This window comes from Fistularia commersonii, chromosome 6 (genome assembly GCF_037954325.1).
Source record: "Fistularia commersonii isolate RoL2024-O1a breed Wild chromosome 6, RoL_Fcom_v1.0, whole genome shotgun sequence".
Classification (NCBI taxonomy): Eukaryota; Metazoa; Chordata; class Actinopteri; order Syngnathiformes; family Fistulariidae; genus Fistularia; species Fistularia commersonii.
This window is the reverse complement of record NC_141289.1, coordinates 1,557,861-1,573,061: the sequence shown is the minus strand read 5'-3', so window position 1 is coordinate 1,573,061 and position 15,201 is coordinate 1,557,861. Positions and strand designations below refer to the sequence as shown.

The 15,201-nt window shown below is 45.7% G+C and overlaps 1 protein-coding gene across 2 annotated transcripts in view; it reads right to left on the bottom strand.

The window, feature by feature from the left end:
* Positions 1–15,201, bottom strand: part of itprid2 (ITPR interacting domain containing 2) — a 59,912-nt gene that overhangs the window by 20,325 nt on the left and 24,386 nt on the right. For both annotated transcript variants that reach the window (XM_086147692.1, XM_086147693.1), the window contains exons 7-10: positions 9,910–9,949; positions 8,730–8,825; positions 6,402–6,549; positions 6,275–6,335 (exon numbers count right to left, since the gene is read on the bottom strand). In XM_086147692.1, the coding sequence (XP_086003818.1) occupies positions 6,275–6,335; positions 6,402–6,549; positions 8,730–8,825; positions 9,910–9,949 (345 nt within the window). The remainder of the gene's footprint in view (positions 1–6,274; positions 6,336–6,401; positions 6,550–8,729; positions 8,826–9,909; positions 9,950–15,201) is intronic.

Here is a 15,201-nt window from a genome sequence, read left to right as displayed (position 1 = left end):
CAGCTCTATTCCCATCATCTACTGCGTGACTGATCGCAGTGAGTTTGAATTCCGCTTTATAGCCATGTCTCTTGACAGGTGCCATTTTTGGGGGCTCCTCATAAAACAAGTGTACCGCTTTTACAAAAAGTGGCAGAAGTAAGCGTACTATGTACTCTTCTGACACCTGAAGTAAGTGTGAGGTTGGAACGACGTTGGATTCCAGCACTACTACCACATAAAATTGGTTGGAGGCCAGCAGGCACAACAAAAATTCCTACGTAAGGCTGATTTTTGAGAAAATTCCAGATTTTAAGTGCGCCTTATAGTGCGAAAAATAGGGTATATGTATGTCTATAAGGTGTCCTTGAGTGTTGACTAAGGTGCCGACCATCTAAAATGATGACAAATGCTAATACTCAACAGAAAGCAGCCCAAAGTATTTAGCAACAAGCAGTTAGCAATAACGGCTGGACTTCCTATTGAAAGCATTCACGGGTACATTTGCCACGTTTGGTAGATTTTGTTCCTTTTATCACGTCGGGAACGGCTGAAAATCAATCGAGCGAAGCGGCTTGGTCGCATTTTTGGGCGTAGCGTACCGCATCAGATTGGCTCGAAGTCGGTAAAGACAACAGATTTTTGAGAAAACGTAAGGATTTTAAGTGCGCCTTATAGTGCGAAAAATTGGGGGTATCATGACAAGCATACAAGTACGCAGTCACCAGTGACGTCCAATTTCCGGGAAACAACAGAGGTGATTCAGACAAACATTTCGGAGCGAGAAGATTCAGAGGAAAAGCGTCCGTCGTTGGACTCCAACTTGAAAAATAAATTGAAAGTAACTTTTATTTACTTCTCTCATTGCGCGATCGCCTCATCGGCAAACAGGAAGTGAGGCGCGGGAGACACCGGCGTCCCGTCCGGGCCTCCGTCCCTCGAGGGTGAGAACGTCGCTTACGCAACAAAAACAACACCACGTGCGTCAGGGATCCGGGGGGAGCTGGTTGGAACAGTGTGAGAATGTTCTGGAAGATGTTCTGGAAACTTCCAGGGACCACGTTTTCATGCAAAGCAGTGGACGTTTAATTGCAAACTCTGTTAGGAGAGTAAGTGTCCGCCGTTGTTCGTAGCGGCGAAGAAAATGATCGAGATGCGTCATCGGTTTTTAAATCGAAAGTAAAACGTTTGATGGTTTCCGGTTTCTGCTTCGATGAGAAAGTTTTAACGTTGCATTATCAGTGAAGGATACAAAAAAGTACATAACAAAAAGATGCAACAAGGCTAAAAAGGTTAAAATAACACATCCCAGGTTTGAATGAATGAAATATTCTTATGAAATACGTTGTTCTTTACATGGTTCAATGTGCCGGCAACAAAATCCCATAAAAATGATCAATGGAGATCAAATTTATGAACCCATGGAGGTCTGGATTTGGAGTCACGCTCCAAATTAAAGTGCAAAAAAAGCCAAAATAAACTGAGCGGATGGTTCAATGTCACAGAAGTGGGACTGTATTGGAGTTAAATTGCGTTGTTTAAGTGTTCCCTTTGGTTTTTTTGAGCAGCATAGTTTGGTATCACCCTCAATAACGAGGAACCACATTAGCAAGCTAACGTTAGCCTCAGTTAAAAACGAAAACACATTTGTTTATATCTTGATTTCAAAAAGTTCATATTTATCCGAAACCAAACTAAATGACAGTCACTTTTTTTAAGCAGCATATTTTGGTAGCACCACTAATAGTGGGGAACCACATTAGCAAGCTAACGTTAGCATCAGCTAACAACGAAAATACATTTGTTTCTATCTTGATTTCAAAGAGTTCATATTTATCCGAAACCAAACCAAACGATACAGAGTCACTTTTTTGAGCAGCATAGTTTGGTAGCACCCTTAATAACGAGGAACCACATTAGCGAGCGAACGTTAGCCTCGGCTAACAACAAAAATACACTTGTTTATATCTTGATTTCAAAGAGTTCATATTTATCCAAAACCAAACCAAATGATACCCAGTCACCTTTTTGAGCAGCATAGTTTGGTAGTACCCTTAATAACGAGGAACCACATCAGCAAGCTAACGTTAGCCTTGGCTAACAACGAAAAAACAATTATTTATATCTTGATTTATAAAGTTCAAATTTATCCAAAACCAAACTAAACGACACAGTCACTTTTTTAAGCAGCATAGTTTGGTAGCACCGCTAATAACGAGGAACCAAATTAGCAAGCTAACGTTAGCCTTAGTTAAAAACAAAAAATACAACTCTTTCTATCTTGATTTCAAAGAGTTTATATTTATCAGAAACTAAACCAGGTGAGAAATGACGCCGGCGGGAACGACACCGAGTCACAAGACGACGTTGCTAAAAGTGCAATCTGGCTCTTTTCTCTGCTCTCCGTTGCGTAACAGCTGGACGCTCTCGCGTGGCATCTGGCCGACAGGCGAGGGAAGGGGGGGCAACGCCGTAAAACGCATCTTTTCTGGGATACCGATTAACGGAAATGTAAGACTTCCTTCCTCTGACCCATGACAAATAATCTGGAGGCCAAACCTACACCGACGGCGAAGGTTTACACGTTTTCGGTCGGTCGGATTTCAAATCCCGATTGGATTCGCCCGCTATGATTACGACTTCGGGAAACATCATTGGGATGAGGATTTGTTAAATTACCAGATCGGTGAAGTTGATGAGTTGATGAGCCATACAATGAAGTTATGGGAAAGAGTAGTGGAAACTAGACTTAGAGCAGAAGTCAGCATTTGTGAACAGCAGTATGGCTTCATGCCTAGGAAGAGTACTACAGATGCAGTATTTGCGTTGAGAATGCTAATAGAAAAGTACAGAGAAGGCCAGAGGGAGCTGGTTTGTGTTTTTGTAGACCTAGAAAAAGCATATGACAGGGTGCCAAGAGAGGAGCTCTGGTATTGTATGAGGAAGTCTGGAGTGGCAGAGAAGTATGTTAGACTGGTGCAGGACATGTATGCTCGCTGTGAGACACTGGTACGGTGCGCTGTAGGGGTAACAGAGAAGTTCAAGGTGGAGGTGGGACTCCATCAGGGCTCAGCTCTGAGGCCCTTCTTGTTCGCAGTGGTGATGGAGAGGCTGACAGATGAGGTTTGACAGGAATCTCTATGGACCATGATGTTTGCAGATGACATTATGATCTGTAGTGAGAGCAGGGAACAGGTTGAGGAACATCTAGAGAGGTGGAGGTATGCTCTGGAAAGGAGAGGAATGAAAGTTAGTTGCAGCAAGACAGAATATATGTGTGTGAATGAGAGGAACTCGGGTGGAACGGTGAGGCTACAGGGAGTGGAGATCAAGAAGCTGGAGGATTTCAGGTACTTAGGGTCAACCGTCCAGAGTAACGGAGAGTGTGGAAAAGAAGTGAAGAGACGGGTCCAAGCAGGTTGGAATGGGTGGAGAAAAGTGATAGAAGACTATCAGCCAGAATAAAAGGAAAGGTGTACAAGACAGTGGTGAGACCAGCGATGATGTTTGGACTAGAAACTGTTCCAATGACCAAAAGACAGCAGGCAGAACTAGAGGTTGCAGAGATGAAGATGTTGAGGTTCTCTTTGGGAGTGACCAGGATGGAGAGGATCAGGAATGAGTCCATCAGAGGGACGGCACATGTTAGATGTTTTGGAGAGAAGGTCAGAGAAGCCAGACTGAGATGGTTGGGTCATGGACAGAGGAGGGATAGAGAATATATTGGTAGACGGATGCTGGAATTGGAGCTGCCAGGCAGGAGGTCTGGAGGAAGACCAAAGAGAAGATTTATGGACGTCATGAGAGGAGATATGAAGGTAGTGGGTGTGAGAGAGGAGGATCCAGAGAATAGGGTTAGATGGAGAAAGTTGACTCGCTGTGGCGACACCTGAAGGGAAAAGCCGAAAGAAGAAGAAGACCAGATCGGTGAAGTGAAGTAAACATACAGGGACAAATGCCCTGTGAGGCTACATGTTAGCTTGTTTTTTTTTGCTAATTTATCAGTTTGTTTGCCACAGTTGAAAATCTGACGGAAGGCAGGGGTGTTCCCATATATAAACAAGCTCAATGGGATTATTGGCGCTAACCCGGGGTTACACCCAGATTATCCGACAAACGTGTGCACGGAAGGCCTTTAGATTGCCTTGTGCGCTACGAGTCGAACGCTAAACCGACGCATTTGTTTCAGTTTTTGGATTTATCGCTTCAACCTCCGAAAGAACGCTAACGCTGCAGAGGATGTTGTTGACACGCTAACTGCTAATAGCTCAGCGGCTACCGCTTTAAACCCCGCTAATGGGCTTAAAAACATGAGCCGAAATCTGACCTCTTCTCGCTGCAGATGAAAATATAAACCATCACGCTACAACAGCTTGCGCGCACATTTTCTATTTTTTTTTTTTTTTTTTTTTTTTGTGCTCTTGTTTCCAAAAGAGGATAAAACAATTTTTGACATATTTGTGGAAGAGAGTCTCTGAGTGGGTGTCACACTACATTACTTCTGGGAGTTTACACAAGACATTTTTTCCCCCTCCCTTTTCGGCGAGTCCGCACAGTTCTGGTTATGCGCTGTATTATTTTAAGAGCCTTTAGCGTTTATTCAGCGTTTTATCAATATTTATAGGGCCAGAAGTCGTCCTCCTGCGCACGTAGCGTAGCTCCTCATTAGCTCAATGCTCGCTAACCTTGTTAGCCGTCGCGGGTGACGCTCGTGACTGGCGCCCGCGGACGACTAGTGAAAGAAAAAGCGTCTTTTTACGGTGGGACGCATGGATGTATGAATGCACGGGCGTCCATTGTGCACGTCCGCCGATGCTCGGCTTTTTGTGCCGGGAATCCAGGCTAATGCCTCTGATTAATTCCCGACGAATAGAAAGATCGGTCGGCTTTTTTCTTTTTGTATCCGGCGGCCTGACATCGCCTCAATTAGAGCTTTATGAAGACTAACAATAGTTTGCGAGGCTTCTGCCAGGATGTAAATGTTTTTAGCTTAGCGCGAGCATTCGAAATTAAAAAAAAAAAAAAAAAAAATCAGCTGACACGACGCGAGGCATCTTCTCTCTGAGACGGCTCGGTTCTTTATATCCTAAACCTTAGCGGTGAGGACGTTTTTAAGCTAGTTTGCGAGAACAGGAGGGACAAACCTGAATGTTTAAGAGTTTAGAAGCATTCAATTAGCAAAACGGTACCTTAATGCAACCCGAAGAGGCTGACAGTGTGTGTGTGTGTGTGTGTGTGTGTGTGTAGGGACTATGTAAGTTCTAAACTTAAGCGGTGAGGACATTTCTAAGCTAGTTTGCAAAGCAGGAAGTAGAAACCTGTGTGTTTACGCGAGTCCAATTAGCATGCCGCTACTTAATGCAACCCAAAGAGGCTGGGATGCTGGTGCTGCAAGTGTGTGTGAGTGTGTGTGTGTGTGTGTGTGTGTGTGTGTGTGTGTGAAGGGACTATGTAAGTCCTAAAAACTTTAGCGGTGAGGACATTTTTTAATGAAGTTTGCAAAAGCAGGAAGTAGAAAACCTGTGTGTTTACAAGTGTCCAATTAGCATGCCGCTACTTAATGCAACCCAAAGAGGCAGGGACGCTGGTGCTGCAAGTGTGTGTGTATGTGTGTGTGTGTGTGTGCGTGTGTGTGTGTAGGGACTATGTAAGTTCTAAACTTTATCAGTGAGGACATTTTTAAGCTAGTTTGCAAAGCAGGAAGTACAAACCTATGTGTTTACGCAAGTCAAATTAGCATGCTGCTATTTAATGCAACCCAAAGAGGCCGGGACGCTGGTGCTGAAAGTGTGTGTGTGTATGTGTGTGTATGTGTGTGTGTGCGTGTGTGTGTGTGTGTGTTTGAAGAGACTATTTAAGTCCTAAACCTTAGCAGTGAGGAAACTTTTAAGCTAGTTTGCAAAAGCAGGAAGTAGAAAACCTGTGTGTTTACAAGTGTCCAATTAGCATGCCGCTATTTAATGCAACCCAAAGAGGCCAGGACGCTGGTGCTCTAAGTGTGTGTGCGTGTGTGTGTGTGTGTGTGTGTGTGTGTGTGTGTGTGTGTGTGTGTGTGTGTGAAGGACAAATAGATCTTTGTCCTTGCTGTCTCTGTTGCACAGGCAGTTGGCAGGGAAGCTAAAAAGGGCCGAGCAGCTCCACAATACATCACAACACTACTGGAAATGGGCCACCCACACACACACACACACACACACACACACACACACACACACACACACACAGCCCAAGCTTGCGGACGTGAACGCCGGAGCGTCCGGTCAGCGACGGGCCCAAGCCGGTCGACGGCACCTACTTGTCAGGGCGTAGTTGGGATTCTCCACCTCCATGCGTTGCAGCTGAGCTCCCAGATAAACCTGGACGTGAGGAACAGGAAGTGATGTCACAGTTTTCCGGATGGGAGCGGGGTCTCGCGGCGGTACCTTGATGTCGATCCCTCTCGCCGAGGAGGAACCGTTGAAGAACCTGGAGGGAATCTTGGACGACAGATCCGGTTCGTCCCGCCCGAAACCCAGGTTGAGCAGGATCTCCTCAGGGTCCTCCTCGTAGAGGTCCAGCAGCTCGGACACGCTGAGGACAAAGCAAACGGCGGTTAGCGAGCGGTTAGCAGCCGGTTAGTTTATCCACCGGTTGGTTAGTCTGTCTAACCGCAGAGTGAGGAGGATCTCATCGGAGGGCTGCTCTGACGGATCCGACACTTCTGAACCTCTAAAAAGACACAGATATCCAGTTAGGTCACACAGCTCGCCGTTCACGGGTCACTCGGTTCGTTCCCCTTGTTGGTTAACCAGGTCAACCCACCCGTTTCACACCTGGTGTTAAAATGCACTCAAGCTCAACCTACATTATTAATAAATCCTAATCAAGACGTTGTATGAAGTGGGTCCTTGGTGTCCGCTATTGCTAGCAGCAGAGAAAGCATACCTCTGTTTGGTCACAGGGGTACATTCTGTACTTCAGTATAATTGTTTGCAGATGATGTCGTGAACAATGATGGTGGTCACTGGTCAATGCTTTCTTGCGACAAAAAGGACGGAACCGTCAAGAAGTGGACCGAAGAAGAGGTCCGAGCTTTTATGGCCTGCTGCGCCTCGCAGAGGAACGGCTACAGTTTGGACCAGAAGAAATGCGGAGTTTGCTAACAGCTAACGGAGTTCTTCAGTGCAGGGAGAAGATAAAAACGCTTAAACATCTGGTTGATATTCCTTCCATGTTTCCACGTCCAGGTGACATTGTGATCTGAAGTGAGAGCAGGGAACAGGTTGAGGAACATCTAGAGAGGTGGAGGTATGCTCTGGACAGGAGAGGAGTGAAGGTTAGTCGCAAAAAAAAAAAAAAAAACGCAAAAAAAAAACCCTTTTAACGTTTTCATCTTTGTGGAAAATTTGGAATTTTGCAGACCTTCAACGACGCTCTGTTTCAATACCAGGTGCGAAGAAGGTCTACGACGCCCCTCCTCCCTGCGTAACCACCCGCCAGCTCCTGAACAGCACCACCTAGAAGAGGAACCCCGACCAGCGGCGGACCATCTGGGGAGGTTCCTGACGCTTGAAAACTTGCGTCCGATTTCCCCCGAAGTCGAATTACGTCGCTTTTCCGAAGATGAACACCTGCTGAGGTTGAGAAGATCCTTTCCGGAAGGAACTTCACAGTGGACCGTGCGGGTGCTGGACGGGGACGGACGTTCGGGAAGGACAGTCTGATGCGGTTTCGCCATCGGTATGTCGTCTTTTTTTTTCCTTTTCCTTTTCCAAACAAACAGTGAAACTCCCGTATGACTAGTTGCGCTTATCTAGAACAATCCGGAAGGACTGCTTGTTACTTTTGTCTCCTCGCTGTGAATTATTGCTGGTCAAACAAAAAACCAGAGGCTAGCATGGGTTCACTGATCTGGTTGTGGACCTGATCCTCCTCTCACGTTCTTCGCCTGGCCGTCCGTTACGACCCAAACTCGAGTTTTTAGACGCTCCCTTCCCCCTAAAAACCCCAACCCTAAACCGCCACCAAGAAATGGGTACCTTCGGTCAAACCGGAGGTGGTCAAGAGACCCGGTGGGCTGAAGACCCTCGAACCGGTTGATTGTTGTTCCCGATCTGTCCGGGCAAACATGAAGGTGCCATCTGTGCATGTGTAATGTTTACTGTCCTGAAACTAATCATACGCCGTTGAACACTGATTTTACGAACCACGTGACGGGGAGTTTATAACCCGGTTTATCTGGGAGCAAACAATTTGGGCGTTCATTATCGGCACGGCTTATCTTGCAGTCATGGTAGCGGAGGAAGGGGCGGGGTGGAGCCAATCCCGGCTGTCATGGGGTTGGAGGCGGAGCTTAACCTGGACCGGTTAGCCAATCGATTACAGGACTACATAGGGAGGCGTTCATTCGCCTTGTAGACATACAACATTCACAGGTCATACAGGGACATACCACTCATCTGGACAATTTGGGGTCTCCAATGAACCTCCTGTTGGGTGAAACCCCTGCAGATACAGGGAGCACATCCAACCAGGTACCTTCTCATTGCACCGCTAACAGAATACTCGTCGTTTGACTAGTGGACAAGCATACCTGTACACTCCGGTTCTGGAATTTCTGTGAGAAAAGGCTCAACTCCACAACTCCTCAACTTGCCAATTCCTTCACTTGAAGGATTCTGCTGATTATCCCTGACAGCCCACTGAGTCTCCACACCCCTTCCTCCACCTGAAGCTGGCGCCACCTCCAAGGAAGGGAGTGGAGAACTAACCTGGACACGGTGCTGCTCTTCCCCGATCCTGTGGAGTTCATGCTTCTCCCCTTCTCCTTGTACAGGCTCCTCTTCTGATCCGCCGGGAGACCAAAACTGAAGGCGAGAGGGGAGACGGAGAGTTCACATGGAGACGAACGACGCTCTTACTTCAGGTGTCTTGGAACAGAAAACACCGGTACTTTGTTTGGATGAGAAGGGCAAACCCTGTCATCTGTAAGGGCTTAGCCCTTGACTGCCTAATACTTAGGAACTCAAGAGGCACAAGAAGGTTCTCAGTGAAGGGCTTGAGTTTAGAGTGATGCTTGAGTGGAACTACCTCCTCTTGGGAACTCTGTAGTTTTGACCCTTGTGCTCAGCTTCTCACAAATAGCTTCTTTTCCTTTGGGCTTTTCCCTTCAGGGGTTCATCTAACCCTCTGTATCCTCATCTCTCACATAGACTACCTTCATGTCCTCTTCCGCTACGTCCATAAATCTTCTCTTTGGTCTTCCTCTAGACCTCCTCCTGGCAGTTCCAACCCGAGCATCTTTCTACCAATATATTCACCATCACTTCTCTGTACACTTCAACATCACTGGTCGCACCCCTGACTTGTACCTTTCCTGAGACTGCTACTCTTTTATGGCACGTCACTTTTCTCCAGGCTTCCAAACTGCTTCAACCTGTTTCTGAAACTAGCAAATTCATGGAACATGGAGTTCTGGGGCATCTGCCGACCCTTCATGCACTGTATGCTCGGATCCCTGCGCTCCTTTGTATGGCTTTAACCTTGGCTGAGGGGAAAATTTGAGTTTTGTGAACCCTCTCCTTAAGGACTGGTTTGACTTTACTATTCACTGCCGCCAACGTAATTTATTAAAATACATTAATAATGATCGTTTTCCATTCTTTGTATCTGATTATTCATGCGGGTACATTATTTATCGCACGCCTCTTATATCCTCCTTTGGTAGTTTACATGAAAATGACATTTATTATACTGTTATATTGGCCAAACAACGTCTTATTTTTACAGCACATTTGAAAGCAACCTTAACCTGAGCGAACGTTTTACGAATATGAGAAGAAAAAAAAAAAAAAAAAAAGGAGGAAGAAGCGTCCAAATAGCCTGCCAAGAATCCAAATAAAAATCACTGTATAAAATATTCAGTGAATGAAGAGAAGAAAAGCGACTCACCAGGATCCAGTCTTCTTGCCGCTGGACTGGAGATGGTTGGCTGCGGACACAGACATCCGAGCAGACAGATAAATACTCCGACATCCATTACAGCACTCTGGTTTTTCAGACTCGTATGCCCAAAATGTCTTTATCTTGTCCATATTAGGGTTCGCTTGAAGACCGGTTGTCATTAAAACCGACCAACGCTGAGTTTTTCGCCATCGACTTGAACGTTAGGGGACTGAGAAGAAGAGCGGTAGTGACTCGACGCTTTCTATTTCATTCGAACTTTCATTCATTTATTATCTACGCCGCTTATCCGACAGTCAGAGTGGCGGGGGACCTTATTTTCGCCAGTCCGCACTGGCGAAAAGGTTGGGGACCACTGGTACAGGACTTGTACACCTCCAGGACCAACAGGCAAGATCCGAGGCGACCCCACTCACCCAGGACTTGTCGAAGCTCCCTTCTTGCAGGGGGTTGCGGTCCATCAGGACCAAAACTACCCGCCACAAAAACAGTTTCCACCTCTTCAATAAGTCCCCTATGAACACCCAAACCCTCTTTTGCACTACCTTGCACTGCTTTGCACAACTTGCCATTTTGCACAACCAACCAGGATCCCCCTGATCTCACTTTATTTTTCAATTTTTTTAAACATCTTTAGGATCTTTAACCAAAGCAAATTCCTCAGAGTTGCAAAATTTCTTGGCGAATAAAGCAATTCTACGCTGGGAAAGACTGGTGTGTTTCCTGTGTCCAAAAAAATGCTGGTAGCCATGAAGCCAAACAAATGAAGCTACATTTTAGCAATTAAATCCTGACTTCCTCATTTTGATTAAAAAAAAAAAAAAAAAAAAAATTAGTTTACCCATATATTTTTTGGGGAGGTTACTGGGTTTAACATATTAATGTAACTGATCACTTTGGATTTATTATTATTAGTTATTTATTTCAATCTATTATTTTATGTACTATGTATATATATAATATTATCTATTTTATTTTTCTGTATCAAGTAGGTCAAAAAATGTTTATCATTTAAATAAGGATTAAATTAAAAAAAAAAAAAAGATGATGCACTTTAAATCTTTTCTGTTCCAAACTAAAAAATTAGCAAGTTATTCTTGATTAATATTTCTTTTTTTTTTTCTTCATAAGGATACAATGTTGTGCCGAAGTGGACGTATAATAAAATATATAGAAAAATTACAGACAAATTATTGAGAATGAATGAATGAATATTTTGTGTAATATCAACGTAACAACAAAATGTTGTAGAAACGGTGGTTGTTTTTTTTTTTTTTTTTTTTTTTTTTTTTAAAGCGTGATGCTACACAGGCTACATAGGCTAACCCTTTTCCTGTCGGGACTCGTCCCTTCCCCTTGTTCTCTCCGTCAGCGTCGGGATTTCTTGCTAATTCACTTATTCGCTCCCCGACTGACAACCCTTTTACTCAATCGTTGGCTTTTGTCACTGTAATCCCCACCCGTCCTGCCCTGCTCGTGTTTTAACATCACCGGGGTTATTATTTGGGTGATTACAGGAAGTAGACTAACGTCTGGGCTTACGATTTCAACAATGAAAACCTAAGATTTGTAAAGGTGTAGTTTTAACTTCGGATTATAGCGCAGAGTCCACGTAAAGACACCGTTCCACGCGAAGCTTGGTGAGTTCCGATTGATTTCCTGCCTCTTCCGGGGTCGGGACAGGACGGAGGTACAACTGGGAGGGCGTTTTGTTTTAGTACAATTCTGATTCACTGTGGTGAACCCTGAAGGGAGGAACCAAAGGGAGAAGAAGAAGACCAGAGTAGCCTTTGACTGGGTTCATGTGGGACCAAGTGGTGATTTGGAACTGGAGTCCATTCAAGAACTCCAGTCCACTGCTGAAGAAGAAGAGTTTACACCAGAGGCTTTGACAAACAAGTAGGTCTACTGATGTTGCCAAAGAGAATCAAGGAACGTCAAGACGCTCAGCGGTCAGAAGAACTTTCCACTGGACCTTTGACTGGGTTCATGTGGGACCCGTTGGTGATTTGGAACTGGAGTCCATTCAAGAACTCCAGTCCACTACTGAAGAAGAAGAGTTTACACCGGAGGCTTTGACAAACAAGTAGGTCTACTGATGTTGCCAAAGAGAATCAAGGAACGTCAAGACGCTCAGCGGTCAGAGGAACTTTCCACTGGACCTCCCAGGTTCTTGCTGTGAGGTATGATGTTCAAGGGGAACCCCAGGCGATGCTCAGAAGCCTGAATGGGATCCAGGTTCTGTACAGCTCTTGATCAAGGGTACGGTCCATGGAGAGTACGTTGCTCATGGAAGCAGAGCAGAGATAAAAGTGTTGAGGTTCTCTTCGGGAGAGAGCAGGATGGAGAGGATCAGGGGTCCATCAGAGGGACAGCACATGTTAGATGTTTCGGAGAGAAGGTAAGAGAAGCCATACCAATAAGCAAACATCACGGCATCTCCGGTTAATAACATCCAAAGTGAGGCTTGATGAGATCCGGCTCCAGCAGAACCGACTAAGCCGTTGTTTCCCTGATTGTGTCCGAGGTGACCTCCATCCGCTGTTGCTTCCGGTGCAGGACTGAGATCCCCATGAAGGCCCACAAAGGACACATGCCCGGCTCCCGGGCGCCGGACACAGCGTGAAAGCGCCGTGTGTTTGGTTGCTGTGATACAGAGTATCCACACTAGTAAAAATGTCACTGCAGAAGCACAAGCTCTGGGCTCTGTCTGGGGGAATTTAATGCTAAACCTCACAACGGGAGAAGAAGATCCATCAATCTGTTTGGTTTCGAAGGGGTTCTTTGTAGAACCATGCAGGATGTGGCGGTTGGTCCGTGTGGCATTTGTCCTGACGCTCATTTGACAAAGACTGGAATGTTTTTCAGTTCGCGGTTGTAATAAGTAAGTACAGAGGTCTTCCCTGATGCCTTTGTGTCACGCAGTATGATGATCACCTGACCGGTGAGATCTTTATCTCCGGAATCGGAGATAAACAACAACAGCCAACCTTTCTTCGTCTTCTTGTCCTTCGGTCTTTTCCCTTCAGGGGTCACCACAGCCAATCAACCTTCTCCATCTAATCCTATTCTCTGTATCCTCCCATCTCACATAATCTAACTTCATAACCTCTCTCATGACGTCCATCAATCTTCTCTTTGGTCTTCCTTGAGACCTCCTGCCTGGCAGCTGCACCTTAAGCAACCTTCTACCCAGATGTGGACATGAACAGAGGAGAGTTTATGTCTTAACCATCGCAGTCATTGCTTCGTTTCGGTCATACATGTCCTGCACCCCTTTTGACAGACTCTTCTTTTCCTTTGGTCTTCTCCCTTCAGGGGTCTCCACAGAGAATAACACTATTCTCTGGCTCCTCCTCTCTCACACCAACTATCTTCATGTCCTCTTTCCCACCATCCACCAATCTTATATTTGGTCTTCCTTGAGACCTCCTGCCTGGCAGCTGCACCTTAAGCAACCTTCTACCCAGATCTTCACCATGACTTGGACATGAAAGGAGGAGTGTTCATGTCCAAACCATCTCAGTCATCACTTTGTTTCGGTCGTACATGTCCTGCACCCCCTTTGACAAACTCTTCTTTTCCTTTGGTCTTCTCCCTTCAGGGGTCTCCACAGAGAATAACCCTATTCTCTGGCTCCTCCTCTCTCACACCAACTATCTTCATGTCCTCTTTCACACCATCCACCAATCTTCTCTTTGGTCTTCCTTTAGACCTCCAATTCCAGCATCCGTCTACCAATGCATTCACTATCCCTCCTCTGTACATCACCCAAACATCTCTGACCTTCTTTCCAAAACATCGCGCTGTTCCTCTGATAGACTCATTCCTGATCCTAACCATCCTGGTCACTCCCAAAGAGAACCTCAACATCTTCATCTCTGCAACCTCTAGTTCTGACTCCTGTCTTTTGGTCATTGTGCCTGTTTCTAGAGCATACAACATCACTGGTCTCATATCCTCGCTCACTACGTCTAAGCCAGTGGTTCTTCACCTTGTCGGAGGTACTGAACCCCACCTGTTTTACATGCGCATTCACCGAACCCTTCTTTATTGGATGGAGGATCGTTTCGTTGATGGGTACAAAGAACAGGCGGAGTAGCCTTTTCATGGAATCTGGCTCCCTTCACCTTGAATCCAGCAAGCGCTATGTTCTTGTAGCTCCCATCTCCATGCAGCTGAAGGAAGCCTTCCCTTAGTTTTGCCGGTGCCGGACTAGAATTGCTCATCTTATCATTCCAAATCATGCAGTTAGGACATCGATTCCAATCGCGTTCCGTCATACATTTGAATCCGTGTTGTACGTGTTCTTCCGACCGCTTTCTTTTTTTGCCCGACATAATCAGTATGAAGGGATTAAAATATTAAGAAAGAAATCACATGACGTACCATCACGACAGTCACAAGTTACTACAACTGAGCGCGCCAAAATCCCTGCAGCACGGATAGGCTAAGCTATGTAGCGTGATCACCTGCAGCCAGGTTAAGAACCACTGGTCTAACCTTTATGGACAGAGTTTCTAGGAGCATCCAGGGTCTCGTCTTTCGGCAGATGATGCCGTCCCGTTGGCTTCATCACATCATGATCTCCAGCTCTCCACGGGATCTCTCTCTAAGTATCTCAGGGTACTTTTCAGGAGTTGGGGAAGGATAAAGCGGGAGATCGACAGGTAGAATCTGCTCCGACCCGTCATGGTGAAGAATTCCTAGTAAATTTACTGGTCGGTCTGCGTTCCTAGAGTTGTGGGTAGCGTCCGAAACGACAAGATCTCGGATCCAAGCATCCAAGGAGTGGACCGACTCCCCTTTAGGGCATCAGGTGATAAACCAGTATTGGATGTCACGTGTAACTCAAAGTAAACTCTTTTAATTTAGCTGATAAACAAGACGCGACTTAACTTTCGTAAACCAAGGATGGGAGCTGGACTTCCCTAAAACGGACCAATCGGTGGGTTCAAACTGAGAAAAACCAACCGTGTTTGCTGCTTTTTGTTTTGAAATGTGACATTTTTGTGATCAAACCCAGGCTTAAAGTTGGATGAACGGGACGAATGCTTGTCGGCAGTGACGGAACGCCGTTTCAGATGCAGAGGAAGGTCTGTTTTCGTTTCAAAGACCGGGTTTGGCGGACGAGGACGCATAAAACAGGGCCATCTGGTGAAACCATCACAATCTTTTTGCGGCATGATGGGAATGACGTTTTCTCTCGCCTCTTTTAGAATGTCGGTCGGCTACAACCGTGCTATAAATAAGCGTCGGTACCAAACAATGTCTTCCGAT